This window comes from Rhamphochromis longiceps, linkage group LG15 (assembly GCF_057381845.1).
Source record: "Rhamphochromis longiceps isolate RC_006_pf linkage group LG15, R_longiceps_female_GT1.1, whole genome shotgun sequence".
In the NCBI taxonomy this organism is placed as follows: domain Eukaryota; kingdom Metazoa; phylum Chordata; class Actinopteri; order Cichliformes; family Cichlidae; genus Rhamphochromis; species Rhamphochromis longiceps.
In genome coordinates this window covers 9933340-9956205 of record NC_140571.1, presented here as the reverse complement: position 1 = coordinate 9956205, position 22866 = coordinate 9933340, and the positions used below count along the sequence as shown (strand labels likewise).

General features: G+C 39.5%; 2 protein-coding genes across 4 annotated transcripts; both read left to right on the top strand.

Annotated features, from left to right (window-relative positions):
• Positions 1-1484: 1484 nt before the first annotated feature.
• Positions 1485-10532, top strand: LOC146652113 (sphingosine-1-phosphate phosphatase 1-like). The gene is made up of 3 exons (XM_085382532.1): positions 1485-2507; positions 6783-6872; positions 8049-10532. Exons 1-3 carry the CDS (start codon positions 1821-1823, stop codon positions 8598-8600), a joined length of 1329 nt encoding a protein of 442 aa, XP_085238658.1. The 5' UTR covers positions 1485-1820; the 3' UTR covers positions 8601-10532.
• A 615-nt stretch (positions 10533-11147) lies between these two features.
• abcd4 (ATP-binding cassette, sub-family D (ALD), member 4) lies at positions 11148-22793 on the top strand. 3 transcript variants are annotated; one of them, XM_085381608.1, is made up of 20 exons: positions 11148-11278; positions 11372-11508; positions 11629-11747; positions 12000-12127; positions 13278-13417; positions 13504-13620; positions 14441-14566; positions 16534-16584; positions 16759-16853; positions 16944-17065; positions 18357-18448; positions 18575-18664; positions 18867-19072; positions 19585-19676; positions 19805-19841; positions 21386-21435; positions 21532-21584; positions 21650-21726; positions 21892-22007; positions 22285-22793. In XM_085381608.1, the coding sequence occupies exons 2-20, from the start codon at positions 11468-11470 to the stop codon at positions 22384-22386; spliced, it is 1854 nt and encodes a 617-aa protein (XP_085237734.1). In that variant the 5' UTR covers positions 11148-11278; positions 11372-11467; the 3' UTR covers positions 22387-22793. The 3 variants fall into 3 exon arrangements, with proteins under 3 accessions (XP_085237734.1, XP_085237736.1, XP_085237735.1); XM_085381610.1 differs by lacking the exon at positions 11629-11747 and having other exon boundaries at positions 11153-11508; XM_085381609.1 differs by lacking the exon at positions 22285-22793 and having other exon boundaries at positions 11153-11508; positions 21650-21722; positions 21892-21986.
• Positions 22794-22866: the final 73 nt, after the last annotated feature.

The following is a 22866-nucleotide window of genomic DNA, read 5'->3' as shown; positions in this document are numbered from 1 at the left end:
GTTGGGTGCACAAAGTCAATTGTAATTAATATCCACCGATGCTTACACTGTAGCCACACTAATCTACACTGGCCCAACACTGGACTAACTGTTAGTTCTTGATAAAACAAACTTTTATTTTTAAGCTCTTTTTCTAGAGTATTGCTGGTATTATTGTCTCAGGTTTCCACTTTATACATAACTCCGTCCAGACGCACGAGCTGGCCTGAAATGTCTGATTTCTTTCCGCATTAATTTAAATGCTGGGGTTGGACGCGTATTTGTATTTAAAATACGTGTTAAAATATGGGGTTTTATATTTTTTCTTTTTAATACTCAGAAAACGTGCATGATGATGAAACATCTGATATCAGGAATTTGTTCAAGTATAATTCAAACAGGTCATCCTTTCATGGGTTTATTAGGAAGCTGGAGATGCATAAATGTGCAAAAGTCTTCATTTCTTTACATTTTGCTTCCAAGGAGCCAGGCTTTTTTTGTTGTATTTTTAGTCAAAAGCAATAATTCTCCAGGCTTTCAAATAGAATAGTAATTAATCCAAATGTGAAATTATTGGCTCAAATCATTGACAGTATGTATAAACAACAGTTAGGACAGAGACACAACAGTGAGTGTCTACAGTCATCTTTAAAACACAGTGACGGCTTTGTCATGAGTGGGGACAGCATTTCATCCAGCAGTGTTGGAGATTTTATCAACATTAATGGAATTATGAATGCAGAAAAATAATTTCATATTATGATCCAAATCCCAATACTATGTGGACAGCACCTGACTGGCCAGAGCCTTTTTCAACATGACAATGAACCCCAAAACACTGACAGTACAATAATGACATAGCTGGAGAGAAAAAACATTTAATGGATCACCATCAGTCATGGATTGGCCTTCCCAAAGCCTGAACCTCAACTTATTAAAGCAGTGTGGGATCATCTTGACAGACAACAAAACAAAAGGCAGTCAACATCCAAAGAAGAGCTTTAATAGTTCCTCAAGAAGCCTGGAGAACTATTCCCGAAGACAACTTAAAACTTGCAAGAGTTCAGGCTGTGTTGATGAATAAATGTGGTCATACCAAAAAATTATTTTAGAGCTCATTAGAACTCTATTTTTGCCTCATACACAGTATTTGCACATATTTCAATAAATGAATGTTTCTTTTTTGTGTATCAATTTCTTAAGCTATTCAAATCTATTCATACCTACAATGAATCTCTGACAGGTGTGTGTCAATAAATATTTGATATAAGCTAGTGCTATGCAAAGAACGCAAAAAACAACATGTAGTAGTGTGATCTAACCTAACCAAACTACAGAGGAAGTGTCTTAATGTATCTCTTTAATCAGTCATCATCAGACGGGATGCCTCACATCATCATCGTCTTGCAGTCATGTGGATCATGTGTAATGTGCAACATGTTCAGCAGGGGGTGCTAGCTGAACATGTGCATTGGCCTGACAACATTAAATCAGACGATGAAGAATCCTAGCAAAACGAGGAATAACGGCCTGACGCAGTTAGTTGTTGTTTGTATGAGTTCGCGTTACATACCCTGCAAAGTAATGGTTAACTGTCACGGATTTTGTATGCTCGGGGCCAGAGTTTCCATGCTGTCATTCAAGGTCGGTGCTTTGGTTGCAGGTAGCAGATAGAGGCGTTCCTAGCCGCTCTGCTAGCTCGGTTTGTGGTATTTTGTTTGAGAGGAATGCAACGGCCGCCGAGCTGCACTTCTGTCTAGCTTCCTGGATAATGAACTTCGCTTTTTATGACTAAATAGAGTTAACTCCTGTTTGCTAACTGATATAAATTATTTTAAAATATGGCGAACTTTGTAAAGACGTTTGTGCAGATATGTAATTATCTACAGGACCCAGAACTTGTAGCAAGGTTTCAACATTTCTGCGGCGTTGAAGGAACATTTCCGGATGCACCGAAAGCACCGGACAGCGGGGTGTCTGAGCCGGACCGTCCGGGGCTGAGGAAGCGGGTCCAGCAAGGTGCAAAGAGCTCAGATGCAGGTGTTGGAAATGGAGCAGCCGGAGATGGTCCCACGCCGCAAGTTAACGGGATGCTGGGAGACGACACCACCGGGCCCGATAGCTCATCAGCAGCAGCAGACTCAGAAACCACCATAGCAAAACCCCTCCGGAGGAACTCACTGACCGGAGATACCGGTCAGGAGTTCCTGATCCACAACAAGTTTCTGTTCTACCTGTTCACGTTTGGCACTGAGCTGGGCAACGAGATGTTCTTCATCATCTTCTTCCCCTTCGTCTTATGGAACATCGACGCCCTGGTCAGCCGGAGACTCATCGTGGTCTGGGCCTGGAACCTGTTCGTGGGACAGTCCACCAAGGACATGATCCGCTGGTCCCGACCGGCCTCTCCTCCTGTGGTAAAGGTGGAGGTCTTCTACAATTCCGAGTACAGCATGCCATCCACGCACGCCATGACGGGCACGGCCCTGCCTTTCTGTCTCTTCATGCTGACCTACGGACGGTGGCAGGTGAGCATATGTACACAGTCCAGGTGCTTTAATCGGATTAAAAAAGTGTAATAAATATATATGTCTGTGAAGGTTCTAGTCATCCAGGTCATCGTAGTCAAAGGAGCTTGCAAAGAAAAGCGTCTGGACTTCTTTAAGTTGCTTGAAGACGTTTCACCTCTCATCCGAGAAGCTTGACTAATAAATATATAGCTAGACAGACCCCAGAAGAAAAAAAAAAAACCAACTAAATTACAGTGTCCAGTAGAAGTTTTTCCCCACTGACCTCTAGGCGACTAGATCAGAGCTTCACTGGCTCAGTTTGTCTGTAGCAGCAGTTTGATATTTTACTATTATAAGATATGCAATTAAAAAAAAAAAAAAAAAACCCAAAAAACTTTTTGTTTGATTTGTTAGAGTTTGACAGTGGACACAACCCCAAAGATCTTTGTCTCCAGCGGGGGTATTTTCTGTCCCAGAATGGACAATTAGGGAGTTGAATGTTTCATTGTGCATGGTGGTCAGCATGATCAATCCAAATAAAACTATGATTACTGTAGTTAAAGTTGTAGAGAGACTCCAGTACTCTCCGACTGTCTGTGGAAAAACAGAGATCCCACTTGTCCCAGTTTCATAGCAGAGTGTTCAAGGCACAATCCACACAATGGCTTTCCTCTGGACAGGAACAGGCCTGAACAGGATGCATATGCTTTGTATGCACACTGTTACACCCCTGGAGTTTGAATCCCCAGTGTTGCTTTATGTTTTTACTACAAAGTGCTATTTGATACATCTGCTGGTCCTGCAAAGTGGATCATCCTTTAAAATTATAATCATCTTTCAGAAAACTGAAATAGTAAGAGAGATTTCTATAGCTTATCAGAATTTATCATTTAAGACCAACACATAAGTCTGTATTCTGTTAAGGGGGAAATTATTGTTCAGCTATGGCAGCCTGTAAATAGTCAGTTGGCAGTTTTTTGGACTGCCTGTCTCTCTGCTGAAGAGTGTTTCTTGTCAGATTGGGCAGTGTAAAAAAATATGTGGTGCAACCGGTCTTAGGGCTACTCATGTTTGTGTTGTTGTCAGTCCACTAGCCAGCCGTGGAGAAGATTGAAGCTATAACATACAAAGAGCTGAAGTGAAACTAAATGTTAAAAACAATTTAAAAAAATGTCCACTGCAGCCACTGCCTGTATGTTTTATACTGTATTTTTGTTTTCTTTGATGCTTTTTTCACACTTCTCACATTCCCGGTGAACTCTGAAGCACAGGGTCATCAACACTGATCACTGTGCAGTTGGGATTTTGGAGGACTGTACAAAAGGATGTTTGCATTTGCAGGTGCACTAGATGTTACTTTCAGCTGTATAGCAGAACTTTTTGGCTTAGAATAGACTTTTGTGATATGACTGCACACAGGTGACTGCTTGTTTAATCTGCATATATTCAAGGACATGAGTCTGTGTTGACTTAAAAAAAAAAGTTAATATATTTTCCTGTTATTTTATTTGGACATTTGATAAACAAAAATGAATTTTAATCCAGTACAGGCCACTTATGAAACCTTGTTGTAAATTGCACTCTTAATGATTCTACTTTGCAAAGGCAACATTTTTATTTTTGGTTGCTCAAATATAAAATATGCGGGATATGCAAGAGAAATGCTGCGTAAGCATGCCTTTTAGCAGTTTCAGTTCTTTTTGTGTCAGGGTGACACTTGGTGAACTTTTTTATTTTGTAATATTTCAGCCATAAAAATGATTTCTAAAGGTTGCAGATGCTCATTTTGGAATATTTTCAGAGCATCTGTCAAATACTAGCTTGCTTTACTTTTACTGCGATCTCAATACAAAGCTTTTCCAATTTTTATGCTACTCAGTGAAACATGCTATCTTCAGAAATGATTTGTAAATGTGGAATTCCAGGTCAAGGCATGCTCTTTGAACACCATTGTAAATGCTTTTCTTCTTCATGTTGCCTTAGATTTCAAAGGTCTAGCTTTAACACAGGATATGAGGACACTTTGATAATTCACGGCACAGGTGGGCAGAGGTGCCAAGTTCCCAGATGGGGTCCAAATGTTTTCTTTTTTGTTTAGTTTTTTCTTTTCATGTAAACTTGACATTGAAAAGCGCAAACCAACAGAAAGCCCAGCATACACTATTTTGTGCAGGGCCCCTCGGTGTCAAAGAGCCGGCCAATCCGACTGAAGGACTGCCATTTAAATCCCAGTTAGTCTTCAGTGACCAGTCTTTAATGAAGAACAGCACAGCTTAGATCAAATCGTAACAAAAGCTGTAATATATCAAGCTTATGCTTTGATTTGTGCCCCTAACAAGACATTAAAGAAGTGGACTGACAGCTGGATTACAGAGGTTCACATAAGGAGAAAGAACCAAGCTGTGTTTTGTTTTTATTTAAATGAACAATATCACAATATCAGAGCAAGTGCAGGAAGCAATGAATGCGCTTTGGGAGGAGAAAGTGTCAAAGGTATCCTGTGATTGAGTCGGTTTTCTAGGAAAGTGGGCGGGGAAGTCCAGTTCGACCAGATCGAAGAACACAAAACATTTTTTTTCCAGCCTTCATGCTCCAAACAAAAGGGATCCACTGCCTGCATAGTCAGTTAAAATGGTTTGAACTTAAAACGCATCAATGAATACAGATAAACATGTGTCTAAAGCTGTGAATGGGTTATATTGAGTGATGAGAACTTTTAATCAATAAATGACCAAAAAAAGAAATGGACTCTGTCCCAAAATAGAGGTGGCAACAACTCTTAAATGCAACTTTGAGTAGTGAATTCATCATAAAACTACAGTTAATGCTTACCTAATCTTTTTTTTGATTTGAAAGACCTCATTTTTTCACACCTGTCTTTCATTTGCCTCACTATGTTTTCCTTCACAGTGGTACAGTAAAACAAGCCTAAGTACACGAAGCAAACATAACAGGGGTCCATTATGTCTCTTCTTAAACTGTTATTTCTATTTTGTGGACACAGCAGAGACAAAAACAGGAGCTGCCTAAGAATTTGGCCTGTGTCGTTTCTTTGAGCAATGGCAGAGACAAAAGTAAGGAACAGAGAGGGAGAGGATATAAAAGGGGGGTTTGTGCCGAGAGATAAAAAGAATGGAAAGAGAGAGAAAGGAAGGTCAGCACCAGGGAGGAAGCGCTCAGTACCTGATTAAGTGTGTGTTGATGGTACACCTGCAACCAGGCCTTGAACTGAATGAATGTAGCTCTCTGAACTGCATGAACCTTCTTCCGTGTTAAGTTGCTGCAGTGTCAGGACTTCAGAGGAAGAGGTGAAAAATTTCAGAGAAGAAGGTTACAAAAGGTTTCAAAAGATAAGATATACGCCATAAAAGCTGTCATAGTATGGCGGGAGGGTTATCTAAATATATAGATGACAATTTGGCTGATAGCCAGTGCGGCTATTTGGTTTTAATTTTTGTTTTTTGGTGTTATTTATTATCCGTTTTGTGCCAGAGGTTTTATGAAAATAACCCAGCTGGTGTAAAGACTTCCAGCTTTTCTTTGCACTATTTTTAAATCTTTAGCCAAAGCTAATATGGAACAAGAGATAATCATTGGCCACTGCCATTGGTAAATGGCTTCTTATTTGCTGATAGGCTGAGAGCCATCTCCAAGGCCAATATTTGCTAGAATTGATTGTTGGTTTTTCAGTCAGTCCAACTGATTGGTTCAGAGGATGAAGCAGCTAATTTTTTTTTTCGTCTTGCACCACGGTGAAGCTGACATTTGTGGTTCTGAATTAAATATCTCAACAACTTTTTCCAGGAAATCTGTAACTCTTTCACGTCCACCCACGATAAATATTGATCAAGCTTAACTCGAATTTTCGCACACAGATAAAATCAGGTCGTAGTTTACTCTACCAATAGTTTAGTTTACATTTAGTTTACACAAGTGATGCCATTCTCAGCTGATAGTCGTGTCATGTTACTCAGGAAACGCTGAGTAAGGTGCTAATCATGGTAAACAGATGTCTCAACATTGCTGCAATTGTGAGCATGCTGATGTTAGCATTCAGCTTTTGATGCACTACTGTGACAAAGGGCAGACTAATGGAGACTCAGAGTTGTTTTCACAACACGTTTTCAGTGACCCTTGCATCAGTTTCAAATACAATATGCTTTAGGTTGCTGATCACAGCAGTTTTTAAAGCTGTGATTTCCACTGATGGTGAACATCCTGGGTAGCTTGGCTTTGTTCCAATTAAGACATCTTCTCAGCTTTTTTTAATGCATTCTCTGTTTTCTCTTATAGTATCCTTTCCTCTTGGGCTTCTGTGTGGCTCTCAGCTGGAGTGTCCTGGTCTGTGTAAGCCGAGTCTACATGGGGATGCACTCCGTTCTGGTAAGCAGCTGCAGTTTTTAACCTGAAATTAAATGTTCTCAGTGGTGATCCTCATTCAGCATCTTTTACTTCCATTATAGCCTGCAGGCATTTGCCTTCTTATACTATAGTCTTAGTGTAGCCTCAATATGAAACTTTGGTAAGGCAAAATGCATTTCTGAGAACTTCCACTGTCACGATACCTGCTGCGAGTGGCGTGCATATCTCAGATATCACTTGCATGCATACTTAAAATTACTTTCGGTCCAACTGTTGCAGTGAGAGGAGCTGTCAGATGACTTTTAGTTGAAAACAAAACATTATTTTTCCAATTGTTAGTATCAAATTCATTTTTTTCTGATTACTTAATACATTTCCTGTTGCGTGTAGCAGTTAGAGGAAGTAAGTGCTTTTTTTTCTTTTTTCTTTTTTTCTTTTTAATCTGCGTACCATACTGCTGGGTTTTGGAAACCTCTGATAAAAAACATCTCTTGGCCTTTGGTTAATGGTCTTTCAGGCTGGCTTTTTAGGGAAAAGGTAAAATTTATTGTAATTAGGGAAACCTTGGGAATTTGGAAAAAGAAATAATCCTGAGAAGGGTTTAGTAATAATTGTTATTACTTTTTCCTGGATTTATTTAAATATAATTTGAAGATGCAGTATTTTAGCATTTCTGCATTGTCACTAAAACACAATGCTAAGCCCATTAACAGATTTATAACATAAGTATGAAGTTAACATTTATAATTCATGGAACATGATGTTAACAGAGCCAATAAACAAATTAAAGCGCTGAGATTAGATTAGATACTGTGACCTGCAAACCTGTGACCTGGTAGCAGCCCTATGGAGATACTGCTTCCTCCAATGGTAACACCTGCTCATCTGTCAGCACCTCACCTGATCCTAACTGGACTTTTTTATGACTGTGGAGTAATCTGCAACTTAAAGGACATGTTTCATGGAGGAAAGTGTAATTGTAGCACCTCCTACAGGACAGGTAGCAGCAAAGCATTTTTTATTTGGTTGTTTATTGGATGTGTGTACTACTGTTACTTTAAAAAAAAAAAAAAAAGTTTAATTGTTATTAAACATATATCATCAGCCCTAAATATGCTTTGTCAGCACTCTGTCTTTCCTTAAATGCTACCGAAACTGTCTTGCTGCTTTACAATGATTTATGTCCCTGTGTTTCAGGAGGTAATCACTGGCTTCCTGTACACCCTCCTTATTCTCGCCTTCTTCCAACCAATTCTGGGGAAGATTGACAACTACTACATGATGGGCAGCTACGCTCCACTTATGATTGTCATATCACATGTGGGCTTCGGACTTGTGGCTTTCTCTCTGGATTCGTGGAGCACCTCTCGGGGCGATACAGCTCAAGCTCTGGGCACTGGGGCAGGAGCTGCTTTAGCTTCCCACGTGAACTATCAGCTGGGCCTCCAGCTGGATCCTCCACTGTCATCGTTTCCTCTAACATTGCCATCACTCAGCGTTAGCTTGGTGTTGCGCTCCATGCTACGCTTCTTCATCGGAGTCGCCGTACTCCTCGTCACGAGGATGATTATGAAAGCAGTGACTATTCCTTTCTTATGCCGACTATTTGGGCTGCCCATGGACGATGTAAGACGGGCGAGACAGCAAATGAAAGTGGAGCTGCCGTATCGTTACATCGTCTACAGTGTTGTGGGTTTTAGTTGTGCGTGCTTTGTGCCTCTCCTCTTTAAGATCTTAGGTCTTGCCTAACTGTTGTGTGCAAACTGCCATGTCCTGTTGATATGGTGAACATGCTGCTTGTTTTGACACAAGGGAAGGCTCTGTTTCTGCATGATTAAGGGCGTTTTAAAGGATAAGTCCTATGGTATTATGTGTTTCCATTATCGTTAAATCCCATCAAAAGACTAGAATCGGTAATGAATCGATTGACAGTGCGGTGTGTATCCAGCCAGAGGGGTGTACTACAAAGTCATATTAATGGTTTAAAGTGCCGTGTCGAGCAGCTGAAAGTTTCAGAGGGCTCACTCAGCACTAAAATAATTAACTTGAATTAAAATGTTTATTTTATGGCTCTGGGATAAATCCCAAGATTAATCATTTTCTGCAGCATTAATCTCTTGTCATTTATGTTATCTTCATGCATCACCAATTTATCATCTGATAACATCTCTGATCGACTAGGCAACAGACATAGGGAACCTTTTGTGCAGAAGAAGAAGAGTCACGTGACCTGTGAAATGCCCTCTTTGTTAGCACTCAGAAAACCTCGCCTAACAGAGAACGATAAGAACCACTGTTGTCATATCTGTTATCTCCAATTGTGGTTTTAGGTTTTGTTGAGCCAGCAGAGGCAAAGAAAGCCTGGCTATGGGGAAATTTGTTTGTACTACACCCCTCAGCTGTGACGTTTCATTACCATGAGAACAACAGCTCACGTATGCAGTCATGCTGATACAGACAAAACCACAAGTATTAATTATTTATGAATAATTACTTGCTAAAAACTGCAAAACCCACTGGCTTAAGTTTATGAGCTGGCAGCCATGCTCTGGAGGAGTTTAAAAGTAATGTGTCTTTTGGTTTTGATCTTTTTGGGGGATTTGTTGAATTATTAAATGGATGGGATATCACCTGCCTTATCCTTTAAGATCCACCTGTGCTCAACACATTTAAGTGTTAACTGGAGCTACTTAAATATAAAGTACTGTAATGATGCTCATATTCATCATTGTGGAATCTATTGTTCAAATATAAAATTTTTTTCTTTTTTTTGGAGAGTTTGACTCTTTGAAATTAAACCAAAATATGAATCTGTAAATCAAAGCGATGAAAAATACTGTAAGTATTTAAGCTTCCAGGCTTCAGGACATTTAATGATCTGTATGTAAATACGGAGGACTCTTTACCTTTTAGTGGGTCGTATATGTCATCACTATTTTTCTACATTTCCATATTCAGCGTTGTCCTGTGTAACTTTGGCCCAAATTTAGGTTAAGTCGATTGATAGTAGAGAATTAATGAAAAACAATATTTTTGATAAATTATTTTATCATTGTATTTGATGAATGGTTGTATTGGGAAACAAAGGAATATATTATTCATACTTTATTGCTCTGAATGCCAGAGACGTTTCAGTTCTCCTTACTCTCGCAGTCTGCAAAACCTTAGACCCTAAAAGTTGTCTGATTGTTGTAACTGTTTGTAATTTCTTGTGTTGTTTTAATAATCAGTCCGAATATCAATGCCCGACTTATATCAGAACATGTAGGGCTATTTATAGATCTGCTATTTCCATCAGTTCTCCCATTTTTTTTTTTTCTCTTGTTGTCTGATACCTGTGTATATTTAAAACATTTGGAGACAATAAAAAATAAAATATTTTAAAAAGAAAAAAAGAGTATTTTATTTTGTTGTATTATAAATAAATTCAGGTGAAGCCACTCACAACATAGATGGGAGACCTGTCCACAATGTACCCCATCTCTCACCCAGTGATGGCCAAAACATGGATCTGGATAAGCGGTTAAGAAAATTGATGGAAACCATTTAGTGCATCTGGGATTTTTATGCTAGTGTGTTGTGTTTTTTAATATTGTAAATATTGTGGCCAAATGGACAAAAAAGAAGACATATGCACTTAGAGACTGTAAAATCTTAGATTTCTGTTGAAATTACTTTGAAGGCTCTCAAGACATCATCTCTCAGGAAAAATAATAAATAAATAAACGTGACTCTTGAACTTGTCATTCCACAATGGAAGCAATTTGTTTTTGTGCCATATTACAGTTATTTCATAATTAAATATTATTCCAGAAACATTAGAATTTTTAAGTTGCTTCTATGTTTATATAGTTAAATTATTTTAAAGACTGACTTGCAGCTACATCTTTTTATTTTCTTTATTTTTCTTTATTTTCATTTTTTTTTTTTTTTTCCATTCACCTGAGATGGTAGTGGAAAAGCATTTATATATGATTGTACATTATCTTTTAATTGTACATTACCTCTTTTTCAGCAAAAAGTGAATCTAAAAAACTTAAAGCAGGATGGAGTGTGATTAGGCTTTATTCCCACCTAGGTGTCCCTGTGAAGTATTTTTTGCTTTTTTCCAGGAATAAATGTTTTGAACATGTCAAATTGGCGCTTGATACTTTTTAAAATAAAAAATAAATAGACTAATTATATAGTGCACGTGCACTCGTGTAGAATCGCTTTCAATTTTTTAAAAATTCCGCCTAAAAGCTATTTGAGCTTTTATTTTGAAAACTGCTGGTCACCTGATAACCCGGAAGTCCGTAGTTTGACAGTTACCGTCCAAAACATTTTTTTCCTCTACTCCTGTGGTTCACAGTGGAGCAGCAGGATAGCAGGATTTATTACATTAAGGTTATATGACGTGTTGGTTAACTAATGTAGCCGTGACAGCAGTAAGTGAAGTAGTTATTTTAGAGATTTTTCGTTGAATTTTGTTTCCAACTTTCTTCGCTAACAGTTAAAAGTTTTCCTGTTGCTAATCTTAGTTTACCTTGACCTGCCGGCTGGATCGGCTTTTATGACACACGAACAACTTATGTGAAGTTTTGTGTACATAAGCAAGTCATCTGCCGCCCGCGCACATGCCTCGTTTGGAAAAGACAAATCTCCGAGGCAGGGACAGGTAGGAACCTTTTCTGCACTCACTCTTTGGGTTTTAAGGTGGTGCTGGGGAATGAGGAGTGAAGGTCATTCAAAATAGCTTGTAATTTCCACTCTTTCTCTGTCTGTTCACACAAATCAGGCCACAGTTAGACTGGAGGTTTGTGCAGAGGTTCTGCAGCATCCAGAAGGTCTTGTTCCCATCATGGACCAGTCAGAGTGTCCTGATGTTTGGGACGCTGCTGGGCGTTACTCTGGCAGGTAACAGCTGGAGGAGTGTAATAGAACAAAAAGAGGAGGAAACTGTAAACTTAGACTGTGGTCTAACTTTGAGGAACTTCTGATAGCATCAGAAAGCTTGCATTGACTGCAGTCAAATGAGCCCTGACCACAGGAGGCTTTGTCTCTTTCTTGATGACCTTTAGCTAATCATTTTGCTCTTTTATGAGTCACTGTTTGAACTGACTCCTTCCTCATGATACAATGTGCTAACACGTGTTTTTCTGTCATCAGAGCAGCTGATCATTTACCAGGTGGGAGTCCTCCCCAGCCACTTCTACAATGTGCTGGCAGACAAAAATTACTCAGGCTTCAGGAGTCTGGTGGGCACTGCCATGGTGCTCATTTTATTCAACTCCACAGTAAGTTAAAGTAGCAGAGGAACGACAGAAGTCAACATACTAACACAGTAGCATTTATCCTGCAAAGCAAATAAGATTAACACCCTACAGACACGCTGTCTCACGCGTGTCCAGTATTTCTGTTTATGCTTTCTTGGGCGAGTCGCCCCTGAAAAAAATTTATTTTAAATTTTATTGAGACACATACCTGGTCAAATTAAAGCTATAGTAGAAACCCATCTCATATTGATTGGTATAGGTGTAGTCATTTAAATCATTTATATGATAATTTAATTGCTGTTCATACATTTGGAAATAATGTTAATTTTCTGCATCTTTCTTTTACTACTGTATATTTTACTAATATGTGTATTTATGGTAGTTTTGTATTTATAGTGTATTGTGATTTTAGCTTGACAAGGGCTGGAAATTAACAATAGGTGTAAACTCTGTGTGCAGCATATCAGTTTCACGCACTGTATCAGAAGTATGTCAAACTGCATTTTCCCTTTTAAACGCTTAAATGAAATACGTAGATTTAAGGATTTAAGGAAACAGAAATAGCTGCTTTTAGCTGCTCCCCTATTCGCAAGGGGTCACCGCAGTGGTAGCTCTGTGTTTGATTTGGCGCCGTTTTTATGCCGGATGCACTTCCTGAAGCAAGCCTAAAGGGATTTGTTTCTCCTCTTGGGATCGAATTAATTAACGCGAGTCGTGCAGGTTTGGTTTGTGAAATATACAGTTTTTATAAGATTAACACTAAGTCTCTGCAACTGCATTTACTTTATTTATCAGAACCTGTTTAGTAGTGTACATTATCTGTTACATTCAGATGCGCATTTCAAATACCTAAGTCAAAAGTTTGATAAATAGTTTCTTATGTTTTACTGCATGGCATCACACCTTTGGATTGATGCTGTAACAGTAGCAACTTTATAAGGTCAGGACAACCTGACATGACCATTTTATAGCCGCATGCATTTGGTCTTGATTGTGTTTGCTTGGATTTTGAACCTAAGAAACTAACTTTAGTCAGCTTATTTAAGCATGTTGCTTTTTAAAGGAACTTCTGTGGCAGGTCTTTCCTGATCTATAACATCTTTATTTAAGTTATTGTCACTTATTGTTACTTTTTCTCTCTCCCCTTCTTTGTTGTTCCCCTCCCATGCAGTTGAAAAGTATTGACCAGTACATTTGCAATCAGATGTATGTCAGCTGGAGGAAGACGCTAACAGAGAGCCTCCATTCGGCCTACTTCCAGGGAAGAGTCTACTACACGCTCAACGTGCTCAGAGAGGACATAGACAACCCGTAAGCATGAATGCATTTCCTGGTTGGTGTATTGTTATGCATGAAAATGTTTTGCTGTCATTGTCTAATTGCGTTGTTGTGGGCAGAGACCAGCGGATCAGTCAGGATGCAGAGAGGTTGTGTAAGCAGATGAGCAGCATGGCGAGTCGCCTGATCATCTCACCATTCACCCTGACTTACTACACCTACCACTGCTTTCACAGGTGAGCACGTTGTGCTGTATGATCAACCCCATCACACACTGTGGTAGAGATCATTCAGCTATGTCGGGGTGCCACAGTTTTACAGCCACGTTTCTGAATATCTGTCCTTTAGAGAGGCCCAGAGTACATAAAACAAGGGATGGAATTAGAAAGTTAGAAGAATAAATACCTGTTATATGTAATTTAAAGCATTACATGTGCTCTACAAAAGGTCTGCTGCAACTTTGACCTTATTAAAATTCAGGCTAAATTGGGGCTTCTTGTTAACCCCTAAGCTCTGTTTGACATTTCCAGCTGGAAAAAAAGAACAACCTTAAATTTAGTAACAGGCTGCAAAACAGTGAGGGCAAAAGAACAACCTCTACTATGGATGGGAAGCATATTCTGACATACAATAAACCTTCTTGTCCTTATCATCAGACTGCAGTAAGATTTGGAAAAAATGACTCTGTTTGCTTCCACTTTATCAAAAACTGTCAGTTAGAGAGAAGATAACAGCCTTGTAAAAATAACAGACCCCTTTAACCCTTTCTAAAAAATCCTGGGCTCAACAAATTCTACATCAGCCGTAGTTGTAGTAATACCAGGTGGTCTTTGTTGTATTCGTGCCATAGGTGGTGACCTTTGAAAATGGCGCTGGTTGCATTTATATAACATGTACAGCCTGGACTCGATATGCTGGCCTCCAGAGAGGAAAAAGGTTAAATGTGAGCTGTAAAAGCAGCAAAATGACTCTTTGAATATCACTGCGTGCACTTTAAGTGTTGTGTTGTTGATGTATTTTGATGTAACGGGCTCCTAAAGTTGTTTTGCTTTGCAGCACTGGCTGGATTGGTCCTGTGAGTATCTTTGGTTACTTTGTAATCGGGACTATTGCCAATAAAATCCTCATGGGGCCGATTGTGTCAACTCTCTTTGAGCAAGAGAAACTGGAGGGAGACTTCAGGTAGGTTCAGCCTTTATAAGTTTGTAAATTTGTGCTAACAGCAGATTGATTTAACCTCTAACAGAGTCTTTGGGTATTCTGCCAGCTTTGTTTGAAACAAATCCTTCCTGTATTTGTTGTCAAAGACACTTGGGTTCTGTTAAAAGGAAATATCTGTAGGCTTTGGCGCAATGCCTTCTGTGTAGGGGTGGGTTCTTATAATCGATTCATCGATTAAAATCGATTCTGGCTTGGATAACGTAAAATCGATTCATTAAAATCCTGAATCGATTTTTTAATATAAATTTATTTTGCCCAAAATGCCAGAATCTCAGGTGAAATCTCACAAAATTTCAAGAACCACCAAACAGTTAAGACAGTAAATGAGAGCAGGAACACGGATTCTGCACAAAGACTTAAACACACAGCGGGACCCGCGGATCAGAATCAGTTAGATGTCGCTTTTCTCACAGTCGGGGCTGAAAGCCGACAGCTCGCTGACTCTGATCTGTCGGCGGGTCCGCGCTTTGTGTGCACGCCCTTTATGCGCTGATTCTAAAGCTGTTAGTTTGATCTCTCTCCAAACAATATTGACCGAACCAGCAGCAAAAGAAGATCCAAACGCTTCACATAAACATCGTCATGAATTCACTCAGACTTTTACTGTTTTGCTTCCACTGCGATGCACAGCTCTCTCTCTGTACTTCAAGAACAGTTTCCCTTTCTTCATTATTCGCTTGCTTGTTACGCACAAGTCTACTGTTGTTTACAGGCTGTCGGCCGCTGTTTTTTCCCTTTTACATTCTTCCGAAAAGAAAACCTCATTTCTGCTGTTCAATACTGAACAAATTTAAACTTTTTAAAATTATTCAAAATGCAAAACGCTGTGTCTGTAATAAAACCGCTGTAACTTCAGAGGTGATGTTCATATGTTGATTAATGGTTTTCTTTCGTTTTTGATGTACTGCAGAATATTTTTATAAAATCCCAGGCCAGGAAAATCACCTTCATGTTTTTCTGTGTTTTATCCTCAGCTACTTTGACACAAAGGCCTCTGCTGTGATGCTCACACCTGTGATAAAGTCTTGCGTGTGTCAGCTTCCTTTTTATTGATACAAAAATATGTAAATGTACTGATCTGAATTATAATATTTCTGACTGTCAAAATTTCCCAGATTTAAATCGAATCGAATTAAATCGAATCGTGGATCGAATCGATTCGGGGCCTTGTGAATCGGAATTGAATCGATTCTAGAAATCAGTGACGATACCCAGCCCTACTTCTGTGTAACACAGGATATGCATCAGCTTGTTTTTTTTAAAAGAAGAATCTATCACAAGCTGAAACAGCCTCCCTTTGTGTTCAGAGAGGAACAGATCAACTGGTTTCTGTTAAAGTGGATCTTTTATGGTTTTCTTTATTTCCTGTCATGTGTATACTGTCACAACAGCATGCAATGATTATATTAATCATGGAGAAATCCTCAAATAATGAGTTCAGGGTACACATGATCTCTGTAAGCCACCAGCTCAGGTTTCACACTGCTCTAAACAGTCAGATTCAGATCTTTATGAAATCAGTGAGAGTAGACAACAGAAGCCTCCTGAGGGGTATACTATGAAGTGAGATTGGTGGATTATTGAGGGAAACTGATCTGTGTGCTTTTCTATTGTAAAAGTGATGCTATTTGTTATATTTTCATATTCTTTATAGCTCTGTATCATCTGCTCCTCCACCTCTGATTGGAGTAGGTTGTGCTCTGTAGGTCTATTTTGTGCAGAAGGAAGCATTACATGACATGTGAAACGTGCGGCTGTTCCTACAGTGGATGAACTGAGAGGCTGTTCATCCACATTGCTTTGAACTGTGAATCATGCAAATATACTGTTGTGGGTAGTCTAGTAAGGATCTGGAAATGAGCGAGATGGATCTCTTTTAAATTGCAATTGATGCACATTTTTATCACACATGTTTTTTTCATGTCTAGATTCAAGCACATGCAAATCCGTGTCAATGCAGAGTCTGCAGCTTTTTACAGGTGAGACACAACCACAACATTACTGATGCTGCAAAGGTGGCTGTTATTGTTGCCAGACAGTTTGAGTTTATCTTCCTGTATTGATAAGATGTATTGATGGAGCTTATTCAGAAATCGAATGAAACCAGAGAACGAAATGGAAAAAAAAAAAAATCCGCCTGTCTCTACTTGCAGAGCTGGTAAAGTGGAGCACATGAGGACGGACCGCAGACTGCAGGCTCTGTTGTATACTCAAAAGAGGCTCATAAACAAAGAGCTCTGGCTTTATAGTAAGAAAGTTCTATACCTTACTGTTATCATGCTTATATAACACTACTTTGTACACTCAACCTCTAAGCCTGTAATGTCTCCTTTCACAGTTGGAGTGAACACATTTGACTACCTTGGAGGATTCCTGAGCTACATTATAATCGCCATTCCCATTTTTAGTGGTGTTTACGATAGCCTCACTCCTGGTGAACTTAGTGCTCTCATCAGCAAGGTAGACATGTTTTATGTCTTTTCTTATTTAAATATCTCTTTTTATTTATGTCAAAATAGAACTTAAAACAGAGCTATATAAACGATTAAAAAAAGGAACTGTGTACATCCTGGTTAGGCAGCAGTTTGAGCCATTTGTATTATGTTGCATGATAACCTAATACCTCAATAAATGTAAAAGTACCAGCCACCTTATTAGGTACACCTTTCTGGTACTAGGTTAGACACCCTTTTTTCTTCAGTGCTGCCTTCATTTTTTCAACAAGTTTCAGCAAGATTCAACAAGGTGTTGGAAAATTCCTCACAGATCTTTGTCCATATTAAAATGATAACATCACACAGTCGCTGCAGATTTGTCAATTTCACATCTATGATATGGATTTCCTGTTTCACCAAATACCAAAGGTGCTCTATTGGGTTGTGATCTGGTGAATGCAGAGGCCATTTGAGTACAAGATTTCATGTTCAAGAAACCAGATTGAGATGATTTGTTCTTTGTGACGTGGTGAATTATCTCGCTGGAACAAGTTTCATTGGAAGATGGGTAAACTGTGATCATATAGGTATGGAGATGGTATGCAAGCTGTGATGCTTAAATGATGCTTAGTTGGTACTAAGGGACTCAAAGAGGAAGGACCCTCCTCTGACCTCTGACATTTAAATGCATTTTCACCCAGAGAGCTGCTGCTCATGGGATATTTTCTCTCTGTTTTTTTTATTTTTATTTTTTTTATCATTCTCTGTAAAGCCTAGAGATGTTTGTCTGAGGATAATCTCAGCAGAGGCAACAGTTTGTAAAATCCTCACACAAACCAGTCTGGTACCTAGAACCATCCCATGTTCAAATCCACCTTCTTCCTCATTCTGATGCTTAGCTAAAACTTCAGCAAGATGTTTTGACCATGTCTGCACGTCTAAAAGTGGCTACTTCAATATGTGGGAGCCAGATAGTTCTGAGTATCTGTGCATATTTTTAACCTGATGACATCAATACTAAATTAGAAGATAAAATCCAAAACTGCTGTCTTGCATGAGTGCACACTGTCCTAATGCTTTCCTTACAGTGGGGCTGAAAGAGGAAATCCATCATGTTTGTTAGTAGAGTAGTTTACCCACTAGGTGGCACCAAAATCCTTTTTATCCCCTCAAAAAACGTAAACGCCATCTCTTGCGCTGCACACAGATTTGACTTCTGAATGTTTTGTTGTGCATGCAGACCTTTTGAAAAAACAAACAAACCTAGTCTCTTATTGACTCTCTGCTTCTTATTCCCTCTCCTTGTTCACATTCAGAACGCCTTTGTGTGCATCTACTTGATAAATGGTTTCACGCAGTTAATAGACCTGTCAACTACTCTGTCAGATGTGGCTGGATACACCCACAGGTATCAGGCTGCATATTTAAATTCACCTCTTTGAGGACAAATGATGACAGCAGGATTTGTGTATACCGTCCACCTTTGCATAACCGTGTGTGTGTGTGCGTGTGTGTGTGTGTGTGTTGCGGTCAGGATTGGGGAGCTGAGGGAGGTGATGGATGACATCCTACGCAAGCAGTGCGACTACGACCCAGCATCAGGAGAAAGCTACGACTTTGACAGGTTTGTGTGGGCACATTATTCTCTGCTGCGTTAAAAAAAGAAGCACAGTGTGATGATTTGAGAAGCAGGCTGCATGTGAGGAGAATTTATTAGATTACATTAAACATACAGAAATGGAAACGGGAAAAGATGGTAAAAATTCATGTTTATACCAAAACCTCTGAGCCTCAACTACATCACACATCACCACCTCTCCACACAGTGACTTCAACATCCACGCAGGCCCAGTGGACACGGCCTTCATCGTGGACCATCTTTCATACAAATCCCCTTTCTCCGACGAGCTGCTGGTGGAGGACCTGAATCTGAAAATCAGCCAGGGAACTCATCTGTTGGTGGTGGGGAACACGGGCACCGGCAAGACTTCACTGCTGCGGGTCCTCAACCGTCTCTGGGAAGCACACAGCGGTGAGAGCAGAAGAACTGAGACTGTTTGGCCTAATTTGATCTTTTTTTATTATTGTATTAACTCTTTAGCAAATCGGGAGAAGCGAAGACGGCACAAAAAAGGGCAATAATAACAATGCATAACATGGGGGGGGGGGGACTAAGAATGACGGGAAAAATACATAAATAACAAAGAAACTGAGTCTGAGTTATTTAAAGAGATTTGTATATGGCAAGTATGAACATGAAAAACAGATCATAGTTTTACACGGATGTTGTCATGTATTGTTGACAACTCATCAGTACTGCACTTCACTGACTTGAGGAACAATAGCAACAACAAAGGTTCCATTACGTTAAATTTTATGTTTTTAAAAAGCCACGATATGGGGGTAAATAAATTTACTAGCTTGTTTTTGTTTATTTATTTATTTTGATTGGGAGAGATATGAGAAGGCAGTGTAAAGCCATCAAATAGAAACTGTAAAGCACAAATACATTCATTCAGCTGTCTGTCCTTCATTTTCCCTCAGGCTTTGTCCAGATGACCACGTGCTTTGGGCCCAGAGGAACGCTCTTCCTGCCACAGAAACCCTACCTGACCGATGGCACTCTGCGTGAGCAGGTCTCTTCTTATTGTGCTGTTTTTCTACAAATTTCTTCTTTTATATAAAGCGCTGATATGTTTATATCTAAAAAAGAAAAAAGAAAAACTTTAATTACTGAATTTACTGAAACACTTGTTTCCAACAGGTGATCTACCCACTGAAGGATATTTACCCTGCATCAGGTATTGTATTAAATGTGATCAACAGCTAATTAGCCAGAGGAAAACTACTCTATTAGTTAATCTGTGTGTGTGGTGTATTTTGTTGGGACAGAGACAAGCTCATCACTGTGTTACATCTGCCTTTCTTTTAAAACAACACCTTTAAGTGTGTCAAAACTGGGGAGAACGGTTGCTGCAGTTTTGAATGTGGCAGGACTCATTGTCCCTGTGCCACTTAGTGTCTCAGCTGCTCAGCGGTTTGGGCCTTTCCTTTGTTGTAATCTTTGCTACAAATGCTGTCGGTGGCAGGCAGGACAGCACTGCACTCAGTTCCTTTTGCTTCAGCTTTGTCTTGCTGAAATCATCAAGATTCAAGATTCAACAGCTTTATTGTCAGTACAGTAGTATACACTGTATACAGTGTACCGAAATGCTGTTTCACCGTAAACCCCCCATGGTCCATTTATAAATATATAAAAGATATATCTCCAAGAGATATAAAACTAGGAATTACAAATAAATAACATGCTAGGATTTGATAAAATTAGGGCTAAAAAGGTACTAATTACTAACTATACAATACTATAATGGTAACTATACAATATTAACTGCACGATAAACAAAGACAGGACAGAGACAATACAAAGTGGAATGTGCAGTAGGTATTGAATACCAGTTTCAAGTTATCGTTAGGATATTATTGACGAGGCATGACAAAGACGTGCAAAATGTGCAAATATATTATAATTTAGATGTGTGTTCAGAACTATGTGACTGAGTGTTCAAGTAAGCATATTGTTCCCAGGTCCAGTTTGTAGTGGATTTGTGGAAGTTTTTGTTTTTGAGTCTTTTGATGAGTATTATAAGGTGTTTGTAGAGGTGTATGTTTATATCAGTCCTTTTATGGTAGTGAGTTGAGGGCTCTGACTGCTTGGGGGAAGAAGCTCTTGCAGTGTCTGGTCGTTACGGTTTTAATGCTGCGAAACCGTCTGCCAGATGGAAGGAGGGAGAACAGTGCATGTGAGGGGTGGAAAGTGTCCTTCACTATGCTGTTCGCACGTCGGATGATGGGTCTGTCATAGAGATGGATGTGAGATGGATGTGAGAGGGCCTCCAATGATCCTCTCTGCTGTCCTCACTATCTGCTGCAGAGACTTCTTTTCAGTTAGGGTGCAGTTCCCATCAATGCGTTCCCTGCAGTTCTTTTTTGTTTTTTTTGACTGATTACACAGGACAGTTTGTCTGTGCTCTTTGACAACAGTTTCCATGTTTCTGAGCACATGAATTTCCACTACACTTTAATTCTACAAGTTCTTAAGTTGTTAAGAAGAAAGCTCAGCCTCTCTAAAGAGCCCTCTTTAAGTACCTCAGGATCTTCTATTGTAAATTAACCTCTTTAGCAATGAACTGTTCGACCAAATCAAGAATCAACATATTTTTATTTTTTACAAATATATTGTGTGTACGTGTGCGCGCGCGTATTTATCTTACTGAGGATCGTTGATACTAAATGGCAGTGCTGTAGAGAATTCAAGAAAAACCAGAATTACATGTCATGTTTTCAGGGTCGGTGGATGATGACAGAATTATACAATTCTTGGAACTAGCCGGAGTGGTGAGATAAATTCTGCTTTCATCTCCAATGCATGTTATTTCATGAAATTACTTTTCATTTTCACTCATGCTAAATAAAACCTTGATGTGTGTGCAGTCCAGTCTGCTGAAACGGACGGGCGGGCTGGATGAGAAAGTGGATTGGAACTGGTAAGAAACAATTAAAGAAGTAAAACTGTGTAATACTTCCTCAAGCTTGTTTTTGTTCTCTGCAGGTATGATGTTCTGTCTCCAGGTGAAATGCAGCGTCTCTCCTTTGCACGACTCTTCTACCTGCAGCCCAAATATGCAAGTATGCTCCTCTGGATACTCGCTAGAGCATCTCATAAGAAAACATGCATGCACTGATGAAGTTTTTAGTCGTGCTGAGTGTGTGGTTCAAGTGAGCTGAGGCTGTTTGCTGTGTTTACCGGACTGATGTGTTCTAGTCTGCAATTTTCTGGTGTTTGAACTTTAGTTTTAGATGAAGCCACTAGTGCTTTGACCGAGGAGGCGGAAGCACAGCTGTACCGAACTTGCAAACAGCTGGGCATGACTTTGGTCAGTCTGGGACATCGCAGCAGCCTGGAGAAGGTAGGCCAAACATCCTGACTCCAGTTAGGATAACTGGTGGAAATTACAGCCTGCACACTCAAAACTTTTGCTGTTCTTGGACACATCTTTTGCTTTAGTCACTGTTGTTGAGCCAAATCCCAGTAAGTGGGTTGCTTTGTATGACTCTTCCACATCTCCAAAAAGAGTAAAGTTGATCAGCAATACATTCTTGTGGCTTAGTTTCACCTGCCTTCTCTTACCTTGTTCTCAGATCTGTCCAACTGTTACTACATTATGTGAAACTTTGTTTTTCCAGTACCATGATGTCCAGCTGAAGCTGTGTGGAGAAGGCCAATGGGAGTTAACAAACTTAAAAGGAACTAGCGGAAACCTCAGTCTCAAAGATGAAGCAATGTGACTGTGGCCATCTATTTGAAATGCTTTAACCAGTGTTTATGTTTACACAGTGTCTTTAGAAGAATGTGAAAATTCTTCCTAGAACCAAATCAATCAAACTAATCCACTATTAACTTTTGATTTTTAGTGTGTGGACTAAAAAAAAAACTGGAATTTCACCCAATCACTTCTTGGTTCTGTTGCTTTTGTGTACGCCATCTGTTATCCCCAAAAATGGCAGCTTCTAGACTGACCTGGTCTTCAGTGGAGACGGTGCTTTTAATCTAAATATTTTTAAGAAAAAGATAATAATCGAACACATGCTGAAGAGATAAGGTATATAGATGTGGGGTGTACTGTAAGGCTGTGATTACATTGTATTAAATTATATACTATTGACTCAACATCGTCTATCAGTGTGGGGAATAAGGAACGTAAAGGGTCCTCGCCGTGTCACTCGCTAACATTCCAGTGCTCTCAGACAGCACACTTTGTTCTGTTA

Bases quoted from the DNA above. Each gene is read 5' to 3' on its own strand.
- LOC146652113 (XM_085382532.1), top strand. From the start codon at position 1,821: ATGGCGAACTTTGTAAAGACGTTTGTGCAGATATGTAATTATCTACAG. The intron at 2,508-6,782 runs GTGAGCATATGT...TTTCTCTTATAG, and splicing joins TGACCTACGGACGGTGGCAG to TATCCTTTCCTCTTGGGCTT. The intron at 6,873-8,048 runs GTAAGCAGCTGC...CCTGTGTTTCAG, and splicing joins TGGGGATGCACTCCGTTCTG to GAGGTAATCACTGGCTTCCT.
- abcd4 (XM_085381608.1), top strand. From the start codon at position 11,468: ATGCCTCGTTTGGAAAAGACAAATCTCCGAGGCAGGGACAG. The intron at 16,585-16,758 runs GTGAGACACAAC...CTCTACTTGCAG, and splicing joins GAGTCTGCAGCTTTTTACAG to AGCTGGTAAAGTGGAGCACA. The intron at 17,066-18,356 runs GTAGACATGTTT...GTTCACATTCAG, and splicing joins TTAGTGCTCTCATCAGCAAG to AACGCCTTTGTGTGCATCTA.